Source organism: Hippoglossus stenolepis, chromosome 8, assembly GCF_022539355.2.
Source record: "Hippoglossus stenolepis isolate QCI-W04-F060 chromosome 8, HSTE1.2, whole genome shotgun sequence".
Taxonomy (NCBI): Eukaryota; Metazoa; Chordata; class Actinopteri; order Pleuronectiformes; family Pleuronectidae; genus Hippoglossus; species Hippoglossus stenolepis.
Window position 1 is genome coordinate 1,686,827 of NC_061490.1, and position 27,848 is coordinate 1,714,674.

Consider the following 27,848-nt stretch of genomic DNA (forward strand, 5'->3'; position numbering starts at 1 on the left):
ACAGGCAATCATTATAAATATTGGTCAATATTATAAAGGTTAGGAAACTGTTTTGCTTGTGTCCAAGTCTAACAAACCTGTTACATTTTCATATGCATCTGACCATCTTCTATAATCTCAACAATTATTTTTAAATATTATACATTGCATATTATTATCAGGCTTACTTTGATTTGTGTCGTCATCATTCTCGTGTTCAGAATCTTCATTGTCCAAACCCAGTTCCAAGATCTCTCGATTTCTACAAAGTATGGATAACAGTTAGTGTTTAAACCACAGGTGAGGAGATATATATATATATATTTTTTTTTTTTTCAGCAATGGTTTTTCAACCACATAGAAACCATAATTCTTGCAAGCATGCCAGTAGATGAAGTGCATTAATTACAAAACAGAAAAAAAGAGGTTTGATCAGGGGCAACGTATGCAATTCTGTATATGCAATTAAATAATTTAGATGCACATAATTAAAATCATAATTGTTAAGAAATGGCAGTTAATGTTGATTGACAATGATTATAGATTATTGTCTCTTTGTGGTTCGAATCGATCTTTTGGAAAAGTCTGAGTTTTTGAGAGCAAAGAAAACCATTTGCCCTCATTTTCATCATTTACCTCTTTCTATCGATCTGTGGGGTGTCTAGTGTGGTCTGCTGGTTCATGGCCTTAATCCAGTAGATTAGAGCCTGGAAGACGTAGGCCACATGCTTCAGTGAGCACACGTCCAGTACAGGAAGCACGTCAGAATGCTCATCGTTGTGGGAGCGCATCAGTGATAAAGCGTAGTTCAGGAAATCGCCTCGTGCCGACATCATGCCTTGGCGAGCAGTCAACAGAGTGGCTGCTCTCCTTAAAAACAAATACATAAAAAAAATTAATATCACTCAAATTACAAACGCAAAAATATAAAGCTAAAATGTCGAACAAAAAACATGATGGGAATGATTAAGACTGTAAAAAGTTGGCTTTAAAAGACACTATTCCTGATTTCTTAACACTGTATACTTAAACTTGTGCCAATGATCAAACTAAGTAGCTGAAAAAAAATGTATACGATTTAAATTTCTTTTACCTGCGTCCTTCCAGGGTGCGGAGGCTGGCTTCTTCTCGAGCAGTCATGCGTTCCCTGCGAGCTGAGTGCTGAGAGGCATGGAGTGGGTGACTGGGGTGACCAGGGTCTCCAGCAGATGATAGGGCTGAGCCATATCGCAACTGAGCTTCAGTGGAATCCATGATGGACACCATCCAGTTCCAGGTGGGAATCAGCTTCTCTTCAACATAGTTCTGTTTCAACAAACATTACCTCTTTTAAAATCATTCAATGGATATACACCAATCAGCCACTACTTTAAAAAGTGTGTTTGTTTGTGATAAATAATAATAAAGACACCAAAAGTAATTTGGTGCCTAGGTGGAGTGCAGTCTACGTTGATGACACTCCATCTTACCTGCAGGTTGACTGCATCCTGGTAGGTGAGCTTTACAGCAGCAGGGTACTGTGAGTAGACTAGATGGTTGTACTTGGGAATTAGACTCATGAGGTCAGAGATCTGCCTGATAACAATGCTGTAGGCCCGGGCCAGGCTGCTGGCAGATGTCAGATAACTGCTGGAGTTGCTGGCCTCTAGCGCCGCCGCCGCCGCAGCGGCACTGGAGCTAATCGCACTGGAGCGACGCAGGTTGGTAGGATCAATATATATCAGGCCCGTGGAGCTTGCTGTGGAAAAAGACACAAAAAAAAAGTTCTGACACTGATCTGGGAAAGCAAACATTAACATTTGAAAATAAAAGAGCAGAATAAGACAAAGCTTTACTGACCAGCTGGTGTTGAGGAGCTGGAGGGGGCACTTCCGGTGGCCCTCTGGCTGGGGGTGTTTCTTACAGCCCACTGCATGGAGCGAGGAGCCTGGGCTGCACTATTGGCATGTGATGCGCTAGTTGTTCTTTCCAGTGGTTCGTCCAAAAGGAAAGTTTCCTGGTCAACATCGTCGCTCTGACTGCTGCTGCTGTCAGAGTCGCTGGAGTCATTGGACTGGGAGTCATCCTCTGAAAAGAAGGCAGGGACACTGCTGGCACCTTCAGAGAGGAGGGGGAGGTGGATAAAGGGTGAGGAAAAAAGTTAAGGGGGACAGGTTTAAAGCCTTGAGAATGTATCTGACGTTTTGCTCTGTCTTTTATATAAGATTTTTCCAGGTAGGAGTGCGGGTTAGTGAAATCACACCACCACAAGGCCAAACATTAACAGGATAGTGAAAACACTTAACACTGCTCTCTGTTGATCAACTCGTTCTACATAATTTATGTTTTTTGATAATTATTGGAAATTTCATTCAAAATAGACAGTGATATTTAAATTGATTTACTGAATACTCTAAAAGAAAATATAAGAGCCCACCCATTTCAGATGATCAAGGAGAAAAAAACACCATTTGGAAAGTGGTCAAATTAGTTTGTTATTTGGATGAAAGAACAAGACCAAACTTGTGATGAGGGACATTATTAGTTAAAAGTGACACAAACAGATGGCACAATAATAGTGAGATGTGAGAAGGGGACGAACTGAAGGAACTCGCAGCAGGAAACGGTGTATGCAACTCTGCAAATTCACTCTTTGCCCTGACATCTGTATATGCATTGAAGTAAAGAGGAGCTCATACCAAAAATAGGAAATGCCAAGGACACCCTACTGCCTGCAAATGAAATACATTGGGTATTCAGCCAGGGACCATTTTGTCTGCTGTATTATTAGCTCTCCAAACATAAACCCTACAATCCAAAGTGATTTCTGTTAAGCACTAGTGATTCTGTGAGAACTGACTTAGGCTGCAACTAAAGGAGAAAACATACCACAGCGTGGCATGACAGAAATCCAATTTCTAATTAGTAAGAGCTTTACAAAAATTTGGAAAGATTTCAGTTAAAAGGAGGTCGATAAAAAAAGGTGACCGCATTTCCACAAAAGAGACAAACTTGAAACCGAGGAGAATGTTTCATAAATTATTTAAATGGAAGATCTAAAATTAAATCTAAACTAAAATATGAACAGTGGCTGTTGACCAACCTGCTTCAGAGCCAGCAGTGGCTGCTGTGACAACGCTCCTGCGGCCGCTAGCATTATCCTGATTGCTGTGGTTACTTTCGCTGTCGCTCTCCGTTTCAGCTGCTGCCAGCAGATCAAGCTCCATGTCACTTCCTAAAGGCAGACACAAAGATGCATCAGTCATTGTTGGCTGGGTTCAAATAGTTATTCAAACTAAATTAATACATTTTTTATTGTCATTAATAAACTAAACTTCAGTGTTACCATTTCCTTTCACTCAGAAAAAGTAGGTGGTGTCTCACCATCCTCATCATGTTCATCATGCTGTCCTTCTGCCTCTGCATTTTCCTCTCCCTGTTCCTCTTGGTCGTCATGATGGTCTTCCTCCCCCGCTACCCCCTCTACAACCTCAACCTGAGAGACAAACAACAAGATCATAAGAGAAAACTTTAAGCAAAGCAGGACAAACCAGATATAAAACTATGGTGTGAGGAATAAACTAAATGAAACATAAACATATTCAACAAGATGTCAGTGTAATTTTGCAGTGTAAAACAATAGTTTGAGTTCGATTAAACACTCCAAACTTGGAAACCCTGTCACCAACTTAAACTGAATCCCTAGCATACAAAGTTCACCATGGCCCTAATTATTATATAATGAGACTCCCACCTCTTCTACATCTGCTGATACAATGTCATCCTGCTCTTCATCTCTCCCTCTCACAGGCTGAGACTGGCTGCTGCGTCGAGGTTGGGGGTTCCTGATGATATAAGAGGCAGCTGTCTGGCTGGAACTGGAAAAAATGAAAAACATGGCCAGAAGTCTTTATATCGAGTGAATAAGGATTAAGCATTTTCGTTACTTGTAGTTTCTTCTCTCTAAGAAAAATTCTACTCAACGACTCAATGATTTGAAACAAGTTATTTCTTTATTTCAGCACATTAACATGAGCACATTTTGATGCCCTGTAACTTGCCAAAAAGTCTACCATAGAGCCAACCAACCTGTTGGACTGGTCAGGTGAGGGTCTTGGAGGGAGAGGTTCAACAGAGAAGAGCTCCTCGCTGCCCTGAACAGCATCGATGCTGGTGCTGGCCAAAGTGAAAGGAGCAGTAGGCCGTGCAATACCCATTCGTACTGGAACAATCAGCGACTCGGCTACGTTACACAGCTCCTCCACAGCGTAGGGTAAGAGCGCCTGAAAAACTCGCCGACATTTCCCGATAGGCTGGGGGATGAAGTTGCTATGTAGTGGAAATAGAGAGAAGACCAGGTCTCTTACAATTCAAAAGATGTCAAAATTTGTAGGCTCCATTGCATGTATAGGGTCAATGATACCTCATAGAGCCTTTACCTAAAACTCGTGACATGAAAATCTTACTTTTTCTTCTTGGAGGAAGCCATCTCCACACTGAGGATAACAAACACCCGGGCTACAGAGCGAAGGAACCTCCTGGTGACACTGACTGCCTCCTCTCTTCTGCCAGGAGTGTACTTGTTCTGCAGCTCCTTCACCAGTGTGCCCAGCAAGGTGTCTATGAACTAATACGAGAGAAGAAAAACAACCATTGATAACCAAAATACTGTGTAAGGAGGCACATGAACATAACACATATTTACTGGTAATATTCAGGTGGACTCATTAAGTATTAGTCAAGAAGGACTAACTGGACTTACAGTGATGTCAGGGGCACATTTGACAATGAGGCAGTGGGTGAAACAGTCAAGGCGAATGGTGCCACTCTGCTGGTTCAAGTAGACTTGCTCTTCAGGCAGAAGGTGAGCAATTCTGCTGCTGGCACTAAGTCTATAAAAGAAAAAAACAGTCAAAATATGATCTGAAATGATTGGGAACTAAAACTCTGTAACATGAAGTTATAACTACATCAGTCACATTTGTTATGTCAATATGAACGACTGAGATTATCGACTGGTTTATTACCAATAATAAAGCAGCAAAAAAGATGCCCACAAGGACATCTGTGTAAAAAGTCTAATAACTGGGACACTATTCCTGGAAAAATACATTCCTGTTGAGTTTCAATGGATCATTTTTCATTTCTTTGAGCAGCATAAAATAATCACAGTCTTACAAGCTCCTATTACAACCACATCTTAATGCTGGGGGTGCTGTTTGCTGCGGTACTCACGGGTCTTTATTCTCCTGAGAACCAAACATGATCATAGACTTGAGGGCATTCCAGTCCTGCAGAACCCTCTCCAGGGCCAGCTGAGCAAAGCGGGGAGGTTCTAGATCATGATCTGGCATATCAGAGTCTAAAAGAGAGGAAAGGAGAAGAAGCATGTTTTCATACACTGGGTGCCCTCTGGAGATAATATAATAAAAAAAACAGTCAAGGCTGTAAGAACATAGAAAATAAGATGTGAAAAATATATGTTTAAAAATGTATACATAATTTGTCAGTACTAATGGTTAAAGTTGATAAAAAGATGATTGTGAACCTACCCTCTGCATTAGCAGCCTTGCGATTCCTGTCTTCTCTGATGCGTGGTGGTCTATACTGACAGTGCTCAACACTCTGCCTGGCAACAGTCTGCACCAAGAACAGCAATATATGCTCTCCCCTGTAGATGGAAACAAAAATCAGTCCGAAATATAGGATTTTCCTATTCAAAAATGCTCACAATGCACAAATAGAAAGAAGAGCGTTTTTACCTGCTGTTGGGTGTTGTGACCAGGTTAGTGGCTGTGAGTAGCCTGTACAGCAGGTCGAGACGAGCAGCTTTCTGGCCAGCGATAAGTGTTTTACACTTACATTTCTCCCAACAGTCACAGTATGCTGTGGGAGAGGTCCTCTTCAGCCTGGGAAATAACATAGGCAAATTTGTGATTAGAAATGTGACCTAATTTAAATGCAGGTAATAAAAAGTGATGGTAAGAAAGACTGAAAGCCTTACAGAGACTAAATGAGGTAATACTCAAAACTAGGACTTACTTGCAGTCATGTCCTTTGTGACAGACCCTAGCACACTCAGTACAGCAGCAGAGGGACTCCAGCAAACCACAGGTTCGACACTCAAAGATATCCTAAATACAAAGGCAGTGTCAACTCATGTGATCATTAAACATTGAAAAGATTCACAAATAACATTGCCTTCAAAATGAGTGAGGCTTAATGTGTGTAATACACGTGTGCTCTCTACTTTGGTGTAGGCAATATTTGTCTGCTGCTTTCACTTTGTGCCAAAAAGCCACATCTTTCCATCGTCTGTTTTTAGGTCCAATTGATTGTCTGTTATGCAACTGCCTCTCTTAACATTTGAAATGAAAATCCAATCCCTAATTGACACCTGTGGTACACACTGGTGCTCGGACAAAGTGCTTTTTCTCTAAACTTCAGTTTAATCCTGTAGGGCTGACCTGGTTAATGTGCTCAGCTCCAGTCCAAGTGAAACTGCAGGTGTCATTGCAGCAAAGAACATACAGTGGTGAGTCATCTGGATTGGTCCCAGAAGGGCAAATCATTTCCATGAACACAGAGTCTGCATCCTCCTTCTCTGTAATGCCTGGGTCACCCACTGCGCTCAAGGCAAAGAACAGCAGCAAAACATAGAAAACACAGGAATGCCAGTTATAACGTGATAGTTAGCTGTTGTAAGCATAGAAGCAAAAATAGGTCTGAATTCACATAACTTACAATTAACATCAACCTTTCCTGCTGTTACCTAACCAGTTTAGGTTATATCAGATTCACCATAAATATGCTGCTTTCTGAGAAGTTATTCACAGAGGTGGCAGGGCGGATTGGTCACCAAACTTTGTTTCTCACTTTTCTGTTCAGGATAACATCACATGCAGAGTACTTGCTCATAATACTAGGTACATAGAGATGGCATTTAACTACAAGTTTGTGACCATGGCAGTCTCCCTTTAACCCATTAAGACCTAAGGAGCCAAATAACCTGAATCACTGTAACTTAAGCGTTGTTTGAAACCCACCATCTGAAACCTTAAGGGTTTTCTGAAAAGCTGACAGAATAGCCAACATTTGAAAAGAGTTGAATTTCTCAGTCTCAAAAGAATACAGACATTAAATAAAAAACATTTTATTCACCTTTCCCTAAACTTCATGAGAATTTAGTTTTTTAAACCAACAAAGCCACCCTATTTCCTCCTCCTCAAACACATCTTATACCGACTGAATCTGAAACTTCTTCATTGTTACCTTCATTGTGCTTTAGTCAATGAAACACTGCTGTAATCATTCTTAATGGGTTAAATGGCCATCCTGCTTACAGCAGTGCGCTGAAAGCTACACTATTAACTTACCCTTTGCCATTTTCTGAGCAGCCTCCAAAACAGTGATGGCTGCCGGGTAGGCTCTCCCACTGACAGCCAGCATGAATGGAGTCATTCCTCTGGCATCCCTGTCAAACAACAGCAACAAAAATGTGCATGAGCACTTTGGAAGGATATATAGGGAAATAACATGGATAACAGACCATGGATAACAGATCATGGATAACAGATCATGGATAACAGAACAGGTTATCCAGAACAGGTCAACCCAATATACAATAAAATGCAGAGTATTGATGAATGCACTTATACATTAAATAAGACTCGTACTTTGCAGAAAGCAACTCCCGTAGGTGTGGCCTCAGAACAACACTGTCACACATCAGCTTGAGGATAAGGTGGGCGTTGGCCTTCCTGTCTTTAGATTCAACCACAGATGGTTCAGTGGACGGTCCTGTTTATATAGAGAACACAATCCATTAGACGCCAAGCCTGTTTCAACAATGACCGAGTGCCCAAGACAACTGGTGAAGCAGCAATTTATCAACAATATGACAATAAACACTACCCACTTTTTATTTGCATCATCAGCATATGTTTAACAGCATCACATTAGTTAAGTCAGCTGATTTTGAAGTATGATCTGAGATGTAACCATGTGCTACCCACAACTGAAATTCCTGTTACAAGCAGTAAAAATAGCCTCTCTTCATCACTCATCATCTCAGTGAAGATGTTGTTACCTGGTATGGTGGAGGTGCTGGGTCCCTGACTTGTCCCAGTGGAGGCAGTGGTGAGTGAACCCACAGCTGGTGCTAGAATGAAGTCAATGTCACCATCTGTTCACAAAATAATAATAAGAGTGATGTGAAAATTAGAGATCCCTCTGACCAATAGACAAATTACAGCAAAACATTCACTAATTGGTTGTTGTAGGTCGAATTCAAAAATAACCAGTGGGAAGATGAAATCAGAAACTTTCACCCAGCTCTGTAGCTGCGGTTGGGTACTGAAAATCCGGTGCCAATCAGTCACCAGCTCCTACACGGTTGATACCTCCTGGACCAAATCACAATGCAGATTTTGGCACCTCATGTCATTGCCTCAACCCAGGGCTGCTCGATTATGGCAAAAATAATTTTAATAATCACGATTATTTAGCTCAATTTTGTTATCAAGATTATTTAACACAATTACTCATTGACTTTTAAAACATCACATTTATTGAACTTCTCTCCCGTCTGCAGGAGTGAGTGAGTGAGTGAGTGAGTCTCTGTCGCTCTTCAAACAATGTGACGATCACATTTATATAGTTATCAATCGATGGTGTTGGATCATTAATCCAGATCGTTCCGGTCACTTAAAGCCTGATGTCCTGGTTGTGCACATCACATGCCGTCTCGTGTAGGCTCAAATGTTGTAATGTTTTTTCAATGCATTGAAATATGTGTCTCAAACTCTAGAGCGAATCAAACAAACACACAGTAAACTTCAAGTGCTGTCCGTGTCCTAATAAATTCTGATTAGTGTTGGTGTTTATTGTTTACATGTAAAGTGGGCGCAGGTCAGCGGGGGAGTGAGTAGGAAGGACATGGTAATGTGGCACGGTACAAGGGTGCGTGTCTGTCCTTCTCCTGAAGCAGCATTAATTTTGCAATACCCAACCCTATCTGTATCATAACAAAGCTGCATGTTGCCTGCACTCACAATTCCCACTTATTTGTCAGCAAACGTCTTGTACTGATACAAAGCTGACTGAAAATTGGCAAAGTCGCCCATTAGAGCTTTTAAAATGTGGACACTCAACATGCCTGTTTATACCTCAGGACTGCATGTTTCTGAAAATCTTTTAGTCTCTTGCTTGATGCTTGCAGGGAAATGGCAAATCAACACAATGATAAAAGATACACACTAATAAGATTAGAACTCTAACCTGGTATGTGACCTTACACATATCTAATTAACCAGTGCAGTCAATTGTGAGGACGCTGCACTAAACTTTGATAAAAGTAGAGAAAGCACCAGGTTCTTCGGGTGACCCTGTGCCAGGGCTGCAATGATTCGCAAAAACAAAACCGCGGTCAAGGCGTCCACGGTACGCGAAATGTGAAGACGGAACCGCGACAAGTCTTCCAGCCCAATCCCACACGCTTCCACAGCTGCAGCCTGTTGCATGTGCGCGTACGTGCATAACACTCCAATCAAAACCCCATCTAATGTGAACCAACACAGAAGTGATTGGTATCTTCAGAGCAAAGAGTGTGGAAGTCAGAGAGGACCGACTGTTACACCTTTACAAAAGAGTGTAGTAAGAAACAGACACCTAGTCTCTACAGTCGGAGTCAGGAGGAAATCATCTGGTGGATTGTTTATTCCCTGGAGCTACAGGCCGGCGTATGCCCGACTGACTGACCATCGACTGTACCGTGTCCTGTACATATTGTTTAAAGGAACACTGTTATTGAAGCAACATGGACGCTTCTCTTTCTGTTTACTTTCCTGAGTTGTTGGTTTATGAAGATCGTCAGTAAAACCCGGAACGGATTTTTGTTGCATTTGTTTTTCGTTGTTAGAACTGGATTGAACTAAACTGGATTGAACTAAACTGTGTTGATCTTGTGGGGGAGACTGAAACGAACTTTGTATATATACACAGGTTGAACTCCGGGCATTGAGATTGTGGGAGACACGCACACACACACCTCTTTCCTATTCTTGAGTTATTTTTGTTTACGTAGTTTTATGTCAAGTCAAGTCCAACATGTTCTTTAGACTAAAACCCATAAATGCCTATAACACCCCCCCAAAAAAAAACCTGGGTCAAAAACTGAGGTCCGAACTGTGGATTCAGTGTATCGTTGCAGCCCTATGTGCCAGTGTAAGACCCTTATTAAGATGCACTGACCAGGGTCCATGGGTGGCGGGTCAGGGACCCAGCTTGGTGGGGCAATGGGTGGTGACACAGGGTCCTGGTGGTCACTGGATGACGGGCCGGACTCATGGCGGCCAAGACCAGCGGCTCTTAAAGACCGCCGCATCATCTCCCTCAGACGAAGACTAGAAGTGACACACAAAGTAAAACAAGGCACTGAAATTAAAATGGGCAATGTTTAGGATTTTGATATGATTGGAGAACCTGTTCAATGAAACTAGAAGCAAAGAGCTTTCTTTCTTTTAAGGGAGCATGAACATGTGCACTAAATTAGTATTGTAGTTTTATGTGCAAACTATTAGGCAAAATAAAACTAAATCAGTGGAGCTGGATATTTACCCTCTGCTGCTGGAGGAGCCAGTCCTATTTCCAGAGCTGTTGCTTGAAACCACAGAAATGGCATTGGCAATCGCCTCCACAGCAGACAGGCGCTCTGCAAATGTGTTTCTCTCCGACCTTTCAGCTTCTGAAATGAAACATCACAGACACTAAGCACTCAGAATGGACTCAGAAGAAAGCAGGTGAGCAGCCTCCAAGCTAGAAGTGTGTGCGTCTTACATTTTCTAAAAAAGATGGCAAAGTCTAAAACAGATGCATTTGGAAAATAAATGTTAATGTAACCAGCAAATTAATAGTCAATCAATGAAACAATCAAATTGTATTTGTATAGCCCATATTCACAAATCACAATTTGTCTCACAGGGCTTTAACAATTCAATTGAGCTTATGAGACATAAAGTGCCCTCTTAAAAAGATTATATAATATATTTGTAGAAAAAAATAAAATCTTAATGAACAAACAAATGAACTTTTCAAATGTTTTTTTTATGTTTCCATCAGCTTCAGAGACTTTGTTGCATCAGGTCAATCTTTTGACCTCTGGCTTGGGATGATACTGGCTTTTACTTGCCAAAATCCTCCTCCACCTCCCTCAAAAATGTATTTCACCCTGAGCCTTGGCTGGCAGCCGAGCAGGCACGTCAAAATCGTTGTCAGAATCTTCTAAGTCATTGTTGTTGCTGTTTTCATCCACTGTTGTACCTCGCTCGGGTTCTCAGCCCCTGTTTGAACTGCAACTTTGAAAATCTATTTAAAGGCTTAGACTGGCGAATAGACAAAGTACATTGCCCATAGTGCATTTTGCATCCCTGACATGAATTTCAGTTAATCACAATACATTTCATTGTTCAGGTCTTAAAAAGGACAAAATGATATAAAATGCAAGTATGTCTCAATAATAAAATTATAGTTATCATGTCATCACTGAAACTAGCTCTCAGAGTCAAAATGTTAATATAAAGCAGCTTACCTTCCTCCTCTTTGGTCTCCTTATTACTAACAGGGAAGCAGACAGAGACAGCAGCATGCAGAATGTTGCGGTTTCCATCACAGCGGTGACCCAGAAGTGCTCCGAGGGCTTGGTTGCCCTGATCCAACAGGAACGCCTGCTCAAGGTTCACCAGGTACTGTCGACACGCCTCATAGTCACAACGCAGCACATGCTGCATCAGCGTCTGTTTCTGAAAGGGAAACAAGATGACTGGGTGTTTATTATGATCACTCATTAGATGTGAGATGTCTGTGATGTTTCACTTTGACATAGAGCATTGTATTTAGGTATTTTAGACATATGGTAATCTATCAGTATCAATAAAACTGGTGGGCAGACTTTGTAAGGAAATTGTGGAGCTGAGGATAAACATTCCATTTCAAGGCCAGAAAATATCCCAACACAAAAACGTTATCTGTGCTTTTCATGAAATCATTTTTACCTCGACAGCCATAATAATAATAGCAGCTTTCTTTTTAATGGTGGAGTTCGAGGGGAGATTGGCCAGAGAGTGCACCCCCATTCCCAGGCTGTTTATAGGTGGCAGGTCAAGCCAATCAGGATCTCGTATTCCACCCATGCAGTCTTTGGCCATAGGGTAGATTGTGCCATTTCCATCTCGGAGTATGATAGGAGACTCCTAGAACAAAAAAAGTCAACCTTTTAAATATGTAGAAATTAAGTTTATCTAAAAATATCATGCTTATCTGCAACAAAATGTAAAAAATATAGGTCATCTTACCTGTCCTGCAGTAAAGATGGCCACATTGCGCTCACTCTGCCCCAAGAAGGCCAGGTTACTAGTAGGGAAGTTATTCTCCTGTTCAGCTTTGCCTGTGGCTAGGTCAAAGATACAGTACCTTACCCAGTTACCAGTTTTCAGCACTGCGTGAACTCCTGCAGGGTGAAGAGATGTTTAAGGGTTGGGAATAGTCCATACGTAAACTAAAATCTAGAGAGAATCATAGACACTAAACAAATATAGATAAAAAAAATAAGTACATGCTAAGATAGAGGAACACATAGCAAAGACCCACCTTTGGAGTCAACATTCACAGCTAGAATCTCCGCCTTTTCTGGGATACAGAGTTTTTTAGGTGTGCGCTGAAAACAATCAGGAACTTTAGGAGTCCCACCGGTTTTGACCACCTATCAGGAACAGATTAAAGGAGACAATAATGCAATGAATATCGCTGTCAGGAGGACAGATTTTCAGCCCTATACAGAAACATACTCCAGAGACTGAACTCCAAGCAGTGAGATGAAGACTATCAATAGTGGATCGACACCTGTACCTGCAGCTCATCTATTCTGAGGAGTCTACAGTCCTGCAGCAGTGATGATGGGTCGGAGTCAGTGGGAGCAGCAGCAGCAGCAGCAGTACTCTGGTTGCTCATGCTGCTTGATGTCCCTGGAAACTTGACAGCAACATATGCACCATCCACTTTCAGCACCTAAAACAGAAAATGAAGGCAGCAAGATGTAAAAACTGACACAGAAATACATACAGAAGGGATGATTAATCTTATTCCAAGGCATTACCGTATTTTAGTGCACCCACCTTTCCCACTGGGACATTTTTAACGTCCTCCACAAACACCACCTCTCTGAGAGGCCACTGCTCCTCATTCACCTTCTCCTCCTCTTTGGGTGCCGGAGTAGAACGCCTTCGCTCTGCAAGTAATTTAGCAGATGTGTAATTATAATTATACTCCTGATTAGATTGAATAAATTAAATCCTGACCCAGTGATAACCTCAGTGTTGACTAAAGAAAAGAAAATATTAAAACTGCCCGCTAGCTGTATTGTTCATATGACCAAGTAAAAAGCCATCCAAATATTCTGTGAGATGGTCTTACTTCCTTCACAGGAAAATGGAGGGAGTAGCTGATAAAAGTCTGTGCACCATCTGTTTCAATGTCAAAGGACTAATGAGAGCACAGAGTGTAGAAGGAATTGGTTCTGTGCCTGGGAGATAAAGAGAGAGCTAGAGGTTAAGAGGGAGAGATAGCAAGAGGGAATATGACATACTGTAGGGCAGTGAGGCACTGCTAGCAATAGAAGAGGTATCACTGCAGGTAGACGCTGGGGAGGGAGGAGGACCCATCTCTGTCTTCACCAGCTCTGGCTTGCTTTCAGTCCTATAGGGACAGACAGTGATATTTTACTATTGGATTCATGATATCTACAAATGGTGGACAAATACAAGGAAAGCACGTTAGTGATGTGGTCCACCATTAGGTTTGGAGGTGGGAAAATTTCTCGATTCTTAGATGCATCTCTGCGGAGTAAGAACATAATCGATTCAAATTTTCTGCTACATTAAATGTTTTAGCAATGTCCCTCCACTGCATAATTATAACCACGCATAAATTATAACCAGGATCAGGACAGACACACATTAAGGTCAGGCCGTCTTTTACCGCGTCAGTCTCCTGTCTGAGTTGCCTTCCCCGTATCTCCCTCTGACCTGCACTCACTTTTCACATTAACAATAAACACCAACACTAATCTGAAATTATCAGGACCTGAACCTGTTTGCTGATTCACTTTAGAGTTTATGAGACACAAATATAAACCTTGCGCACGTTCATCTGCTACACACAACACAAGCTATCCTGACGCACAGCCAGGATGTCAGGGTTAAAGTGAACGGAACGATCCGGATTCATGATCCGACACTTTCAATTAATAACTAAATACATGTGGTCATCAGTATTTGTGAGTGAGCAGACACGTGTGCACAGCCTGCAGACAGGAGAGAAGTACTTCCCACAAATGATCACACAACTCAGAAGAAGCAACGCCCTGTTTATCCAGGAACATAAATATTAATACAGCAGGTTTTTATAAAGATCAGCTCTACGTTTGAGTGATTAGAAAAGAAGAGAGGAGCAGAATCTCTTGTTGACCTTTATAGAGAGGTGAACAGTATTCTTCCAAAGATGATGGTAGTGGTGAAAATAACCCCAAAAATAACCCCATAGGTGTTTAACCTTGTAAAAGACCACTTCAACTTCAAAGACATCTGAAGACCTCCTAAAACCATCAGTATAAACTCTGACAACTTAGGCCCTCTAAACCTAAGAGGAACTCGACAACCTTCCAATGACACTAAAAACATCCTTAATGAACCTGTGAATCTTTACAATAGCCTCGACAACCTTGTAATGGACCCCTAAAACATACTTTAGCATCTGTAAATAATCTACTGAGGTGGTGAATGGTGGTAAGTGTGTTCATAAGCCTCGAGCCAGGTTTATCCTTTGCTTGTCTTGTGGTAAAAAGTTTGCTGACATGGAACAATGGAAGACAATTCACATCCAACAGATGAAGCCATGACAGATTTTTGCAAGATAAAATTACACTGACTTGATTTCTTGAGTCTTAGTGGTCTTCTCCATGTTCTTGAGGCTCTCTGGTGAGCGCAGCTGGAACCTGCAGCTGTCGTTCATGTTCCACACAGACTCCAAAAGGACACCCACTTTCGGGATCCCAGCACTGACAGAAAAGGCCACTGCACCGGCATGGTAGAGGGGGTTATTCCTCAAGCACACCTAAGGAAGGAAAAGGTACATTTATTAGTAGCAAGTAATTTGTTTTACACCAACTGCACAACTTACATGAGTCATAAGTCTTAAGAAAAATCTATAAAAAACATTAATGTGCGGTCAAATCTAAAATTGTGTCTTACCTGTGTTCCCACGGTGATGTTGGGTATTGAGGAGATGCCAGCACTGGACTTTGGCTTTTTGTTCTTGGCTCTAGCCTTTTCGAGCATCTTCTTCCGTTGACTAAAAGGCACGACACCCCTGCAGACAAATGCAAGCGGTTAAGTGGCAGAGCATCACTGAAATCTATACCTTCCCTTGAAATGACTTCAATTAAATGATTTCTCACACTGAAATTGACACCGACTTCGATCAGCTCTGTTTTCAGAGAGAACTATGTCTTTGCTTTTAATGTGGGCTTTGTAATTTTCATGCATGTTCTTGTGTGTGTTTTAGTATGTTTTCGTGTGTTATCTGTCCCTGCTTGTATTATATATGAATTTTTTTTATTCCATTGCTGCCAATGTTGGCCAGGACTACCTTGCACAATAAATATGTAACCTCAATCGGACCATCCCGGTTAAATGAAGGATAAATGAAAAAATATATAATGCTAAATGTCTGGTCTCAAGGAGGATTTACAATGTTCACTACAGGTGTATTTTAGCAAGAAAAGATGGTTACTACAGCAGAGTCTGCTTATTGGAACATGTGTATGAACAAATTTCCAGGGGATGCTTATAGTTCAGACAATGTATTAAAAATTGGTAATAATATGGTTTGTGTTTTGAATAATAGAATCATAACTACAAAAGATGACCACAGGCTCTTCTGCCTATGATTAGACAAACAAACCATTTGTCTTAACTGTGCTCTATCACTGAATACTACATAAATTCAATTGTATGACTTTGAATGGAATTATACTTCTGTTTTAAATAGCATTGGTACCTGAACAACACCATAACATTATTAAACTGTTACATGTATTGTCATGGATGCATCTTCTCACCACCAATAGAGGCTATTCTCCAGCTGTGCACACGTGTATAGTGCACAGCAGTGCAGTGACACCATGCGTTCTCCCTGCAGCTCAGGGAAAGCCTGAGCACTGTGCTCCAGCTTAGAGGCCACTGTGCTCAGTGTGTCGTCCACCCAGGTTGCAACCTAAACGGCAAATACAAACATAAATTAATGAGCAATATATTTATTAAATATTTGTGACGTACTTAACTATAAAAAACATTTATTTACTCAATGACAACTTAGGCTACACAGATGATCATGTGATCAAAAACTTTTGCTATGAACAAAGCAGAACACAGACAAATTATTGTGCCATCATACTCTACCTTGTTTGTCTCTGTAGCTACAGTGGCTCTGATGCTATTGGCAGACAATAAAGTGATCTTCTCATTGGCCACACCCAGAAATGATGCACGTGGATGATGAATGGAAGGATTCTGAAGGCAGAATAAGTAATATTTTAGACATGCTACAATAAAATAGGTATAACTGCAAGTTGTATTTCAGTAAAATAAAAACATTTAGTATAGTTTATTGTTTAGGGTTACATTCATAGGTTGAATTGACCACCTGTGCATTCCTGTAGGGTTCAGGTTCACTCCACTTCCACTGATAAAGCTCTCCTTTCGAGCTGACAGCCACCATCTCAGAGAACATGGCTCCAATGCTCACAAACTTCACACCATCCTGGAAAGGAAATTTGAGATCTTAATAAATGTGTGATAAATTAATTTAATTCCGGTCCCCAATTGAAATGGCATGGCCAAGGTTCTGAATTTCTGTTTTTTTAAATCTAACAATTAATCAAGATCTGTTTGTGTGCCTCCTACCTTGTCAGGCCACCACTGGAGCTCCTCTCCCAGGGAGACAGGACTCTGGACTGGGATGCTCTTCTTGTCCAGGCTGGGCTCGCCCTCACGGCTGGTGGAGCCTCGCTCCGTGTCGAACGAGGCCCCGTCCAGCCATCGGCGCTCGCGTAACCTCAATACAGACTCACGCTCACGCAACAGCTCTGAGTCACGCTCTAAGGGAAGAAGGAGAACTGGTATGCAATAAGGTCACACCAGTGGGATAGAAGTAAGCCACTCTCTGGGAAAGACCCGTCAACATAGTTTTAAGAATATATAGAGAGAGATAAGAGTCTTTAGAATTACTGTAATGCAAATCAAAATTGCAAACCTGAAGATTGAGTGGGAGTCTAAATTATACTGTTGAGTGAGTCAGTTTGCACGCTCATATGTTAAAATGTGAAGTAGAAGAGGAAGTGGATAGAGAGAAAAAAAGAAAGCATGCATATAGGCTAAAACGGGCTAGGTAGGTTTTTAGAGTAGACTGCCTAAAGGGTCCCTGTTTAGACAGGTGGGCCTAGCGGGCCTTTCTCAGAGAGCTCACAGTATGTACTACACCCATGCACCATACAACACCAAACATTTATAGCCTGTAACATCTATTACAAAAACCAGCTGACCAGACTGAAGAGAATATTACCCCAACAATAAAGCTAAAATAATTTCTTTAAACAAATTTTGCATAAAAAGTCAATGAAATATTTTCCAAAGAGGAAAATATTTTAACATCAAATAAATATTTTAACCTCCAAAAACTTTAAAATGTCTTGCTTGTAAGAGAAGTTCTGTTCCATTAAAATCTTCAAGCACAGCCATTTCATTACAAAACTGCCTTGATTTACCAACTTGTCTGTTGTGTTTTTGATTAGATCCATTGAAGCTACATCCCTATAAACAAAAGCCATCACCAGTGCAGGCACCAAAGCCTCTCTTAACACCCTTCCTTCTCTTAGACAGGGGCGAGTTGTTGACTTACCTCTAGAGGATCCCAGGCGAGACAGTGAGGAACGTCTAAAAGAGGGGTAGCCAAAGTAGCTGATGTCCTCAGAGAACATGGCATCAGCATCAATAATCACGCTGGGATGGGCAGAGTGAATGTCTGCATCCAACAAGGACATCAGGTCCTCTGCATGGAACAAAGACAATATGTTTTTAGGTTTCAGAAATATTAACAAAAATAAATCCTAGATACATTTTTTATTAATTTATTTTTATTAATTTATTATAATTATAGTCAATGCTTTTGAGACAACTCGGGATGTCACGATACTTTTGGCGACATTTTTCAAGCAGTGTGAACATGAAGGCCCGTGTACTTAGCTGAGATCTCTGACCTGCTACAGTTTAAACTTAGGTTTTTACATCTCAATGTCCATGCAATTCTTTTTTTGTACCCACTGCCATAATATAAACACTGACCACCAAATAATGACTGATATTGTTTTCAAATGGGCAAGATCTTAACACGTAGTAGAGCCAGTGCATTGATTCACTCAATCATTCCTGACTCTGCTCTCCCTTTCTCACACAGACGCATTGAAAGACGTATCTGAAAACTCAGACTGGGTAAAAACTGAATTTGGAAAACAGAAAAGTGTATATTTGCATATAAAGTGGCAAAATGAGATCTGATCACAAATGGTCACAAGTCCAGGACACATTTGAATGCCAGGTGTGTGAACAGACAACCTTCAAGCTGTCTGAGTGTGATCAGATCTTTCAGGATGAATGTTAATACCAAGTCTGAACATGTTTTTTACCTCCAGGGAGGTAGGACTCGCTGGCCGTGTCATCTCCATCATCTCCATCTTCATCATCCCGACTCAGCAGGTTGTTGACAGCAAGGTTGACATCCAGGTTGGTCCTCTGTAGCTCTCTAATGATCACACTCCTGGACTTCCCCTGAAGGACTACTTGGGCCTATAGAAAAGTGGCAAGGGCAAAAAGTTAAATATATTTTACTTATACTAATTTATGGCTACATATTAGTGAGTAAATGTGTAATTGTACGAATAATTTCAGTAACAAAAGGGTAGAAAATGGTCACATTAATGTTATAATGTTGACATGAAAAAGGTGTAAACACTGAGTATTCTATACCTGAGTAATGAGCTCTTCAGGGATGACAGAAGCTGGTATAACTGGCTGTGGCTGGCTGCCCAGAAGACCCGAGCCACGATCCCTTCCTGTACGGATCACCCTGGTCTGTCGGCGGGAATCGCGAGCCGCTGTTGACGACCTGCCCGACGTGCCTCCACCTCCTCCTGCTCCGCCGCCCCCTCCACCTCCACTGCTTCCACCTCCTGCTCCACCGCCCCCTGCTCCACCACCACTTCCACCTCCTCCACTGCCTCCATTTACACCAGAGCTCCAGCGACTCCTGTTACATACAGTGCAAGGCCATGGTCAGACACGACTGCCAAAAAACACCATCTGGCTTACAGAGCAGACTAAAAACAAACACATCTGGGTACAAAAGGATTCAGCCTTTGTGACAGGAGAGACAGGGCTGAAAAGTGGCCTTTTTTCTCATTTAAACAGGTGGTGTGGGAGAAAAGCTTTGATATAATATATGAATATGAATATAAATAAAATATAAATACAATGCTCTTGATTTTATTTCCATTCAACATTAATCTGTAAGGGTGCAGGCTTAGAGTTATTCTGCAGCTCTGTCAGTTCTGCACAACTTCATTATAAAAAGGAGCCTCAACACATTTTGTTGAAATCAAGTCTCCAGTGGTCAATCATGCAAGAGCACAAATAAAACTGCATACTGCAATTTTAGCAGTGTTGGTGATGTATGCCATTTGGTGGACACTTTCATCTATTACATTTTATTGCAACCTTAAGTTCTCTCTTCTGAATGTGTGGCACTGAATGCTGTGGGACAAAAGACCCTTAAACTGCTTCAGCATCAGTGCTATGCTCTAAACAACAGCTTACACAGGACCATTTGTCTCTGTCAACCCTGCTAGAACTTACCCAAGGGTGTTGCCTGCCAGTCTGCCCAGTGTGTCAGAACCAGACAGGAACCAGGGCGGATCACTAGTCCTGCCTGGCCTGGAGCTCCTTCCTGTCCCTGAACCACTGCTCAACTTTGAACTGGAAACAAAAGATGGGAGATCAGTTACAAACCTACAAGAGCCCCAGAAGGACCAAAAAATATTTTTATTACCTGGGTTAACAGAAACCAAATTTACCCCAGGCATTTGTCAAATTATACCCCTTGGTTCAGGATTCATATTTCTTTTAATATTATTCCGTGAAACAGGATGGGGTATTTTGGAGACTAGCATGGCAACACCCTTGGGAATCAGAATTGGCTGCAACTCGTTCCTCCTTCAAGACATTCCTTTTTTTTTTTAAGTTCTTGGGGTTGTGGGGCTGCAACTGCTTGCTCCTACTTTAAGATTTCTTAAACTGGGATATCTTATAAGTTTAACCAAAAGTACTTCACTACAAATTCACAAACAATGTGTTCTAAACAATGTGTTCTAACCCTTCTATTTATGGTGTTTTGTTGTTACCAGGACAACTAAATGACTATTAGTCAGAGTTTCAGTTAACAGGGACTACAATGACACTAAAATAATTTCCAACAAAATAATACAATCACATTTAGTACCATACTGCAACATCATACTATTGAATACAGACAGACAGTCAATCACATCATTAATACAGAGACACAGAAAAAGCAATTTCACAAACTGACATAATCCATGTAACTCCTGTTACAATTCAAAGTCAATCTGCCATACTCTTTTTCAACTGGCTACCCAGCAACCCAAAGCAGTGCTGACTGAAAGGCAATTACAATTTGAAGCTTTTCATCTTCTTCAGCATGGACCAAAACATTAGCTGTGCTGAACAGTTTGGAGCAGGCAGCTCCTCAGTGTATTACAGCCTATTTCACATGCATATCTAACACCTAGAGTGGCCTTGAAAAGTATGAAATCACTGTTGGATGTTGTTCTGCTGGCAGGACATCGTCAACTATCAATGAGCCATTCACCAAAAAAACACGCTCATAGTCAACAAAATAAAAAGCTTGTACCCAAAAAATAAACTTTTAGAAAGGAAACATGGAAAGAAGCACACATTTGAGTCATAAAAGCAACCGATTTTCAGTTCTAAAAACAACAATTTTGGGACTGTCATGCTGCTGAATGGTGTCGAGATTCAAATAGAAAGCACAAGAATTTTTGTATTGAAATACAAATATGTCCCCCTGTAGTGCAATGTAACATTGATGGGGGGGTGGTGGCCTAATAAAATACTTTTTGAGAAAAGACCTGCAGTGAATTCAGATTTATGTTTCACTCTTGATAAATGAAAAACTTTGAGGCAAAGAGAGAGCATTATTCTAGAAGTGAAAGCATGTCAGCGTGATTCATACTCACAGGGCACAAGTGCCAAATGGAATTCAAATCACAGAAATCACCATCAGTAAGGCTGAACATTCTCAGTGCATTGTGAACTAGACATCCCCACAAGCCATCTGTGTCTCAACTCAATGCCAAAGCTAAAGCAGTTTCCGGGACAGATCCCTTCATATGCGAGTCCCTCACCCATCGCTGCCATCCGGTTTGCTGAGCTCCAGGCGATCAGGCTGGACAGCAAAGCTGATTCTACACACACGTCCATCCTGAAAGAGAAGCAATTACATTTTTAGTGGCACAAATGAAAACTCCTAAAGAGTGGGGGGAGGATCATACTGTCATGTTGAGGGCAATGTATCAGATCAGGGACTGAAGCCTATATTAAGTCAGACATAAAAACTTACATTATCTATATCATAAACACTTAAAACGCACAAGTTTAAGGCCTTGTCTATAATACTGTGGATATTTTCCACTACATTTAAAAAAGATCTCCACCCACACAACCTGCGTTTTACAAAGAAGTGTCCAGACAAGAACACAAATACGACGCTCAAAAGTATGCCGGGCCAGTAGGCGGCGATAAAGTCTACAAAAATTATCCACCAAATACCAGAGGAAAAACTCAGTGATCCACGAATATTGTAATATTGGGCGAAGCAGATGTGTATAGCTGCCATTCTTGTTTTTTCTGTTCTTTCAGTTTCTTAATGCTCATTACACAAAGCAACCATGGATATGTGCAAAGTAAGCTGTGACATAATTGTTTCCCACACATATATAGAAACCAATCCAGAAAGAAATCTGCAATTTGGAAGGTGTGTGTAAAAAACACAGTTTTAGTGACTTAAAACGTTGTTTGCATGTGGACATGAGGCCCAAACACAGAAGGAAAAGTTTGGTTTGCAAAATATCCACAATAGTGTGGACTAGGTGCAAGTCTATCAGCAAATGAGGGATCTACACAGCAAAACATTTCTCATTAAAGGTGCGGCATACTGGAAGATATAACTTAGGTTACAACCACATTATATTAGACATTAATAAACTATTGTGAGAGGGGCTTATTAATGCACAGTTGCATAAAGCCTCAACACTTCCTGAACACATTGCCATCTACATGCACCAGTTTAATGATGTTTCTGTCAAAGCAAACAACATGAGGTCAATTACTACATGCCTCTTCAGTCTGTCAACAGCCCTGTTTAAACTGGATTATTCTAACTGGGGTGATGTCCTGGATATAACAAACGCATCCTATCTGTTTACCTATGTCCACAACTTACACAGTTAGCAACTAAAAGAAAGGCAGGTTACCTGGTGTTTTTATAGTAAAAGCCAGAGCTTTTCTGAATATAGTGACACAGTTAGAATAAAAATCCTATTAATTCCTATTATATTTAACTGTTTGTAGTGGGCATCAGATAATAATCATATACTCCAGGTCCCTTACTGGTTCATGCTGTAATGTCATAGTATTACCTCAAGGAGAAATCCGGCATGGTTTGGACCAACAACGCACTGCTTCAGGGGGGCCTGCTCCAGCAAACTGAGGTGTGGATGACTGCATTGGAAAAGAAACAAACAAGCAAAAACACAATTGAGAATGTTTAAAACAGGATTCTGTTTACAAGTTCACATTGTACAAAGCAGAATATAATTACAATGTTGACACACTTACCTGTTATAGCTGTATTTGTTGAGTTTCTCCGAGACTTCACGGAGCCTGATAAGATGAAGACAATAATACAAATAAGAATCATTTAAGAACTAATTGTAATTAGTAAGTTATTCTATGCTATTTAAACATGAACACATGATGCTGACATGAACCACAAGCTGTACAAAATATTTTACAGAAATTGCATATTAACATGTGAAATTATTTTAACTCGTGCACCTTTTCAGTCATATTGGTTCAAGGCTACACTGAGCTATAATGATAACATCAACGATCACAACAATAGTTTAAAACTCTGAAATGTTCAACATCACCAGTGACTATGGTTGTGTGGTTGCTGCTGATGCCAAATAATTTTGGCACTACTTGTTGCTATGACCAGAAGTAATGTATGATTCAAAAGTATTTCCATAGTTATAAAATGATCGAATAACAAAACAACAATTTTCTGCTCAATCATTGGATGTCTCACTGTGATGCACCTTGTAGGGTTAGGCCGACAAACAATGCCCACAGCCGACAGTCAGGCTTAAATTCCCTTTACCAACTCTAAGCAAAAGTTTGCAAGGCATCTGCACTGTCTACCAAAGAGTGAATCAAGATAAACAGAGTGCTTAATTCCACAACAGATAAAACAAGATGCGGCTCTTTTGTCCTTTATGGAAAAACACAAAACAAGGGATCTGACATTCAAAATGAAACTGGAAAAATACCTGTCATACGAGTATTTTTGTAAGTATTTAATATTGCTTAACATCTAGGATTATGTTGTGGAGAAATATTTATGAAATATAATGTCATATGATTTGCTTTTTATTTCTGTACATCCACTAGCTTCTTGCCTCATCAACAATCAACCCCACTTTCCCTATTCTTTTACAGATTAATCAATCAATCACAAGTGATTCCTGCTCATCTTTTCCTTCTGGAACCTAAAGTACCAACACAGCCATCTAAATATCTCCGGAGTAAATATGATATTGCCATTCTCAAGACTGCCACTACAACATTAATGTCTATACTGTTTACATACAATGAATAATGTTCTGAAAACTATACATATGAAGGATAGCTGTGAACTTTTAATATAATCGATTACATTTTCTTGTTTTTCAAATTGCTTGGCTACTGGTGTTCACTGGAAATCTGCAGCACAAACAATGAAGGTAAGCAAACATTTAAAGTACTTCCTGAAAAATAACCTTTCACAGTTATATCTAATACAGACCAACAATCTCCTTTATGACAAACTGTTGGTTTACATTTCATGTAACACAATTCATGCCTTACAGTGTTGAGGTATTGCAGTTATCAGCAGCTGATTGTGCTTTATCCACATACAGTAGCTGATCTAAGATGTATTGTATCCTGATTTTGTGTTGTGTCTAGTGAAGAGACAAACCTACATCTGCTCTCAACTCTTAGCAGGCACATTATTTTGGGCTATGCTATCATCTTAAATATATAGTTCTGCAATATGTTGCTTCCACATGTGGTCATGAGATACAGAAGTACTGATGTATCTGTTCTCGTGAATGCTCTGATTAAAATGAAAATGATAGGTGAACAAATGCTATTGCTTAAATACTATTCACTTGTTAGTGCCAGGTCAAACCATTTAAATACTATTACAATTGTTGCACACGAATGCACAAGAACACGAGACAACCTCTTAAATTATAAGTACTTTCTCTTTCCTCAGTAACACTGTGTGAGATGCAAATGTTACTGAGTAATGGCATTTCCACTATGCTCAACTTATGTGTCTGAGCAGACCTCAGTTAGGTAAAACCAACCACTGGCATTTGGTTGCGGAAATCTGATCTGAGGTTCATGCCAGGCAAGCGCTTCTGATGAGCCCGGCTGGACCAACCCTTTTTTATTTCAGATAAACTACTTATCTGCTTTGACAACTGCAAGTTCCTTCATGGGGAAGGGGGAGGAGGGGGGCCTCCCAGCAGCACATGGTGACTGTAGCATGCAATATAGCATGCATGCATGCCTGAGGATGAAACAGCCATGACCTCTTCAAGGAACCAATGGACCGTACCACCAAGATGTCTGAGTGGCATTTTTTATAAAGACATGTATCCAGTGGAGTAAACTGAGCTTTCCTTGCATTCAGACAAAGGCAGGTACCCCAGAGTCAGACAACACACCAACCTGCAAAAGGCTGAGCCTATATCCAGTTGGTAATCTCAAGGTCAATCTAAAAACACTTCAACTTCTCAGCCTCTTTGTGTGCAAGTAGACCAGCTCATTAATCAGTTCAATCTCAATGGATATAAATAGGTTCACCATAAATCACACGTTCTGCCAAAATACAGGTCAAACACAATTTCATGGACGTTTCTCCCCACAGCTACTGAATAATAATGTGTTCAGTTTGGACATTACCTAGAGAAAGCCCATTAAAGGCTGCGTGATGCATGCCAGAAGCATGTCACCAGTAACAATATTAGGTACAGTCAAAATGTACTGCCTGTGTATGCTGTAGCTACTTGGTGAGAGGGTAACAATGAAAAGAATCCAAATGAGTGATTATGTGAACCTATCATCCATCGTATACACTTTGAAAAGCCCTGACTTGACTCCTTATTAAAGTCGTTAACGGGATTATTCAGAATGCAATGTTAGCTAACTGTACTTCACTTCATATTTCACATTTATCTCAGTGCGGACAAATAAACAGACAGATGATGTTATAACATACGGTGACATTAGCAAGCAAATTGTTCCACTAAACACATACGAAACTGTGTCACAAAACACCCTGGAATGCAAATATTTAGCTTAGTCGAGAGCGTGGTAGCGAATTAGGCTGTTAGCATTAGCAGCTAGCACTCGGTTAGCTGACGTTAGCTACTTCATTGATCATGATAATCAACGAGACGCCCGCAAAACAAACACTGACATACGTCAAATGGCTGTACGTGTAATGTATACACAAAAGCCCGTATTTTTTCTAATAACGTTGTATTTTACGACCCTTATTTCCCCCTCTTTTCCCATCCCCCAATCCGCATTGTCTATCTCAACTTTGACTGGGAGCCAATCCTTCCAGAGAACCAAGGAAACAGCCTGCTAGTGTTAGCTAGTCGTAAGTTAGCAAGTGGACGGGCTAGCAGCTAGCACTGGAGCGAGTGTTTAGGTAGCAGCAAGCTAACGAGGATTGTCCAAGATGCCGGGCCTTGTTTCAACCCTGGGGGGTCATTTAAATAAACTGAACCCGAATCCAGACGCATGACAATGTGAACGTCGATCATCAATACAGCCTCACTCGTGTATACCAAGCTTAACACATAAATAACGATTTAAATTCTTCTTTTCCACGGGCCGCAGTGAAATACCTGTCATTGAGCTGATCCTCGGTCCCGGGCAACGGGTGAACCACGAAGTGTATAGATGTCATGGGGTCAATCCAAAATCACACACAAACGTGTGGACGATGTGGAACTTGTTTCTCTATCGATTACTGTATATATGTGGATTCATAGGCGTCGTTTAATGGCGAAAACCCTCGAGTTGCGATCCCAGCCTCCTCACCCACATGCCGCCATCTTAACTCTACCAAGCTTCTTCTCCTGTGTGTTGATTAGTACACATGCAACCGCTCCGCTGGTTGGAGCTCGAGCACAAACAGGAAATGTGTTAAATTGGATGGGATTGGCCTCGAGAAGAAAGGCAACACTAATGTAATCTCAAAGACCCCGTGACACTCCGAAGTCTTTGTTTTCACCCCCATTCCTCCGAAGCATCTCTTCGGTTATTTTCATTATCCAGCACCTGCAGTAATTTGCAGGTTTATTACTGCACTATAAGGACAGTTGTCTCTTCATACGCTTAGACAATAGAATACAAAGAACTAAGCCAATATACAAGCTTCATTTGTCATTGAGGGTTTTTAAGACTGAAGACATCTAGGTTTGTGTAGTTACAAATCCGTGCAGTATATATTTCCACACGCTATTTCACCTCTCAAAACTCGCATTTTTCTAGTATTATTCTGTGACCCCTACATACGGAATTTGTTATATTTTTTTATATATTTTTTTATTTCTAGCTACATCTAGAAGTAATCTTTCAGGATATTTCATGTTATCTTATTATAATTTTAAATCATTCAAATTTTTTACAACATATAATATATATATATGAGATTATGGTGACCATTTTATTTGTTATTACTATAGTTTCTTTTATCCTTTTGTCTTGCCATTACGTTTAAATTATGTTTTATTTTATCTATTGACTTTGGTTTTATATTTATATTTGTTATAATTTGTTGTCTTTGATTTTAAATGATATTGTATTATTTACTTATTGCCCTTAATGCTTTGCATTCTTGTTTCTATTTGTCCTTATTGTGAGGCAATTTGTAACAGCTGATTTGAAAGGTGCCAAATACAATTATTATTATTAGTAGTATTAGTAGTAGTAGTAGTTATAGTAGTAAAAATAATAATGATAATAATTATTATAATCTATGCCATGATGCATAGCAATGGATTTTGCCTAAATAATTGAGTGTACAAAAAAAACATTCTGTGACCCTTAGATTTAATATTTGGCCACCAAATCTTGAGTGAGCAATGTGGTTATCCTTGGCACATTATTAGTATCATTTTGGGAACTTCAAAATTCATGTTGGGCTCCCTACTATGAAAAACTCTGAGAGTAAAATATGCCCATGATTATTTAAACCATGTGAAGCTAAGGAAATGCTGCAGCTAAATGGAAGAACAAAAACAGACATGCTCCTCTGATTCAGAAAAAAAGAAAATGGTGGGA

The 27,848-nt window shown here is 40.5% G+C and overlaps 1 protein-coding gene across 7 annotated transcripts in view; it reads right to left on the reverse strand.

Annotated features, from left to right (window-relative positions):
* The window catches only part of ubr5 (ubiquitin protein ligase E3 component n-recognin 5), a 35,169-nt gene extending 8,508 nt beyond the window's left edge, over positions 1-26,661 (reverse strand). For 3 of the 7 annotated variants that reach the window (XM_035164402.2, XM_035164401.2, XM_035164399.2), the window contains exons 1-43: positions 26,408-26,661; positions 23,058-23,102; positions 22,859-22,940; positions 21,566-21,642; positions 19,977-20,096; positions 19,092-19,371; positions 18,752-18,911; positions 17,968-18,117; positions 16,974-17,185; positions 16,714-16,830; positions 16,470-16,580; positions 16,130-16,284; positions 15,261-15,378; positions 14,939-15,123; positions 13,598-13,707; positions 13,128-13,240; positions 12,862-13,020; positions 12,604-12,715; positions 12,309-12,463; positions 12,009-12,206; positions 11,546-11,756; positions 10,576-10,702; positions 10,210-10,361; positions 8,048-8,143; positions 7,635-7,758; positions 7,335-7,432; positions 6,426-6,583; positions 6,001-6,092; positions 5,721-5,867; positions 5,511-5,629; positions 5,194-5,320; positions 4,721-4,850; positions 4,425-4,585; positions 4,048-4,287; positions 3,713-3,836; positions 3,343-3,454; positions 3,062-3,193; positions 2,658-2,690; positions 1,819-2,076; positions 1,449-1,717; positions 1,073-1,284; positions 616-849; positions 168-241 (exon numbers count right to left, since the gene is read on the reverse strand). In XM_035164402.2, coding sequence (XP_035020293.1) covers positions 168-241; positions 616-849; positions 1,073-1,284; positions 1,449-1,717; positions 1,819-2,076; positions 2,658-2,690; positions 3,062-3,193; positions 3,343-3,454; positions 3,713-3,836; positions 4,048-4,287; positions 4,425-4,585; positions 4,721-4,850; positions 5,194-5,320; positions 5,511-5,629; positions 5,721-5,867; positions 6,001-6,092; positions 6,426-6,583; positions 7,335-7,432; positions 7,635-7,758; positions 8,048-8,143; positions 10,210-10,361; positions 10,576-10,702; positions 11,546-11,756; positions 12,009-12,206; positions 12,309-12,463; positions 12,604-12,715; positions 12,862-13,020; positions 13,128-13,240; positions 13,598-13,707; positions 14,939-15,123; positions 15,261-15,378; positions 16,130-16,284; positions 16,470-16,580; positions 16,714-16,830; positions 16,974-17,185; positions 17,968-18,117; positions 18,752-18,911; positions 19,092-19,371; positions 19,977-20,096; positions 21,566-21,642; positions 22,859-22,940; positions 23,058-23,102; positions 26,408-26,469 — 6,151 coding nt within the window. In that variant the 5' untranslated portion in view covers positions 26,470-26,661. The remainder of the gene's footprint in view (positions 1-167; positions 242-615; positions 850-1,072; positions 1,285-1,448; positions 1,718-1,818; positions 2,077-2,657; positions 2,691-3,061; positions 3,194-3,342; positions 3,455-3,712; positions 3,837-4,047; positions 4,288-4,424; positions 4,586-4,720; positions 4,851-5,193; positions 5,321-5,510; positions 5,630-5,720; positions 5,868-6,000; positions 6,093-6,425; positions 6,584-7,334; positions 7,433-7,634; positions 7,759-8,047; positions 8,144-10,209; positions 10,362-10,575; positions 10,703-11,545; positions 11,757-12,008; positions 12,207-12,308; positions 12,464-12,603; positions 12,716-12,861; positions 13,021-13,127; positions 13,241-13,597; positions 13,708-14,938; positions 15,124-15,260; positions 15,379-16,129; positions 16,285-16,469; positions 16,581-16,713; positions 16,831-16,973; positions 17,186-17,967; positions 18,118-18,751; positions 18,912-19,091; positions 19,372-19,976; positions 20,097-21,565; positions 21,643-22,858; positions 22,941-23,057; positions 23,103-26,407) is intronic. The other 4 variants (XM_035164400.2, XM_035164398.2, XM_035164405.2 and 1 more) reach the window with 4 other exon arrangements.
* Between the last annotated feature and the right edge of the window lie 1,187 nt (positions 26,662-27,848).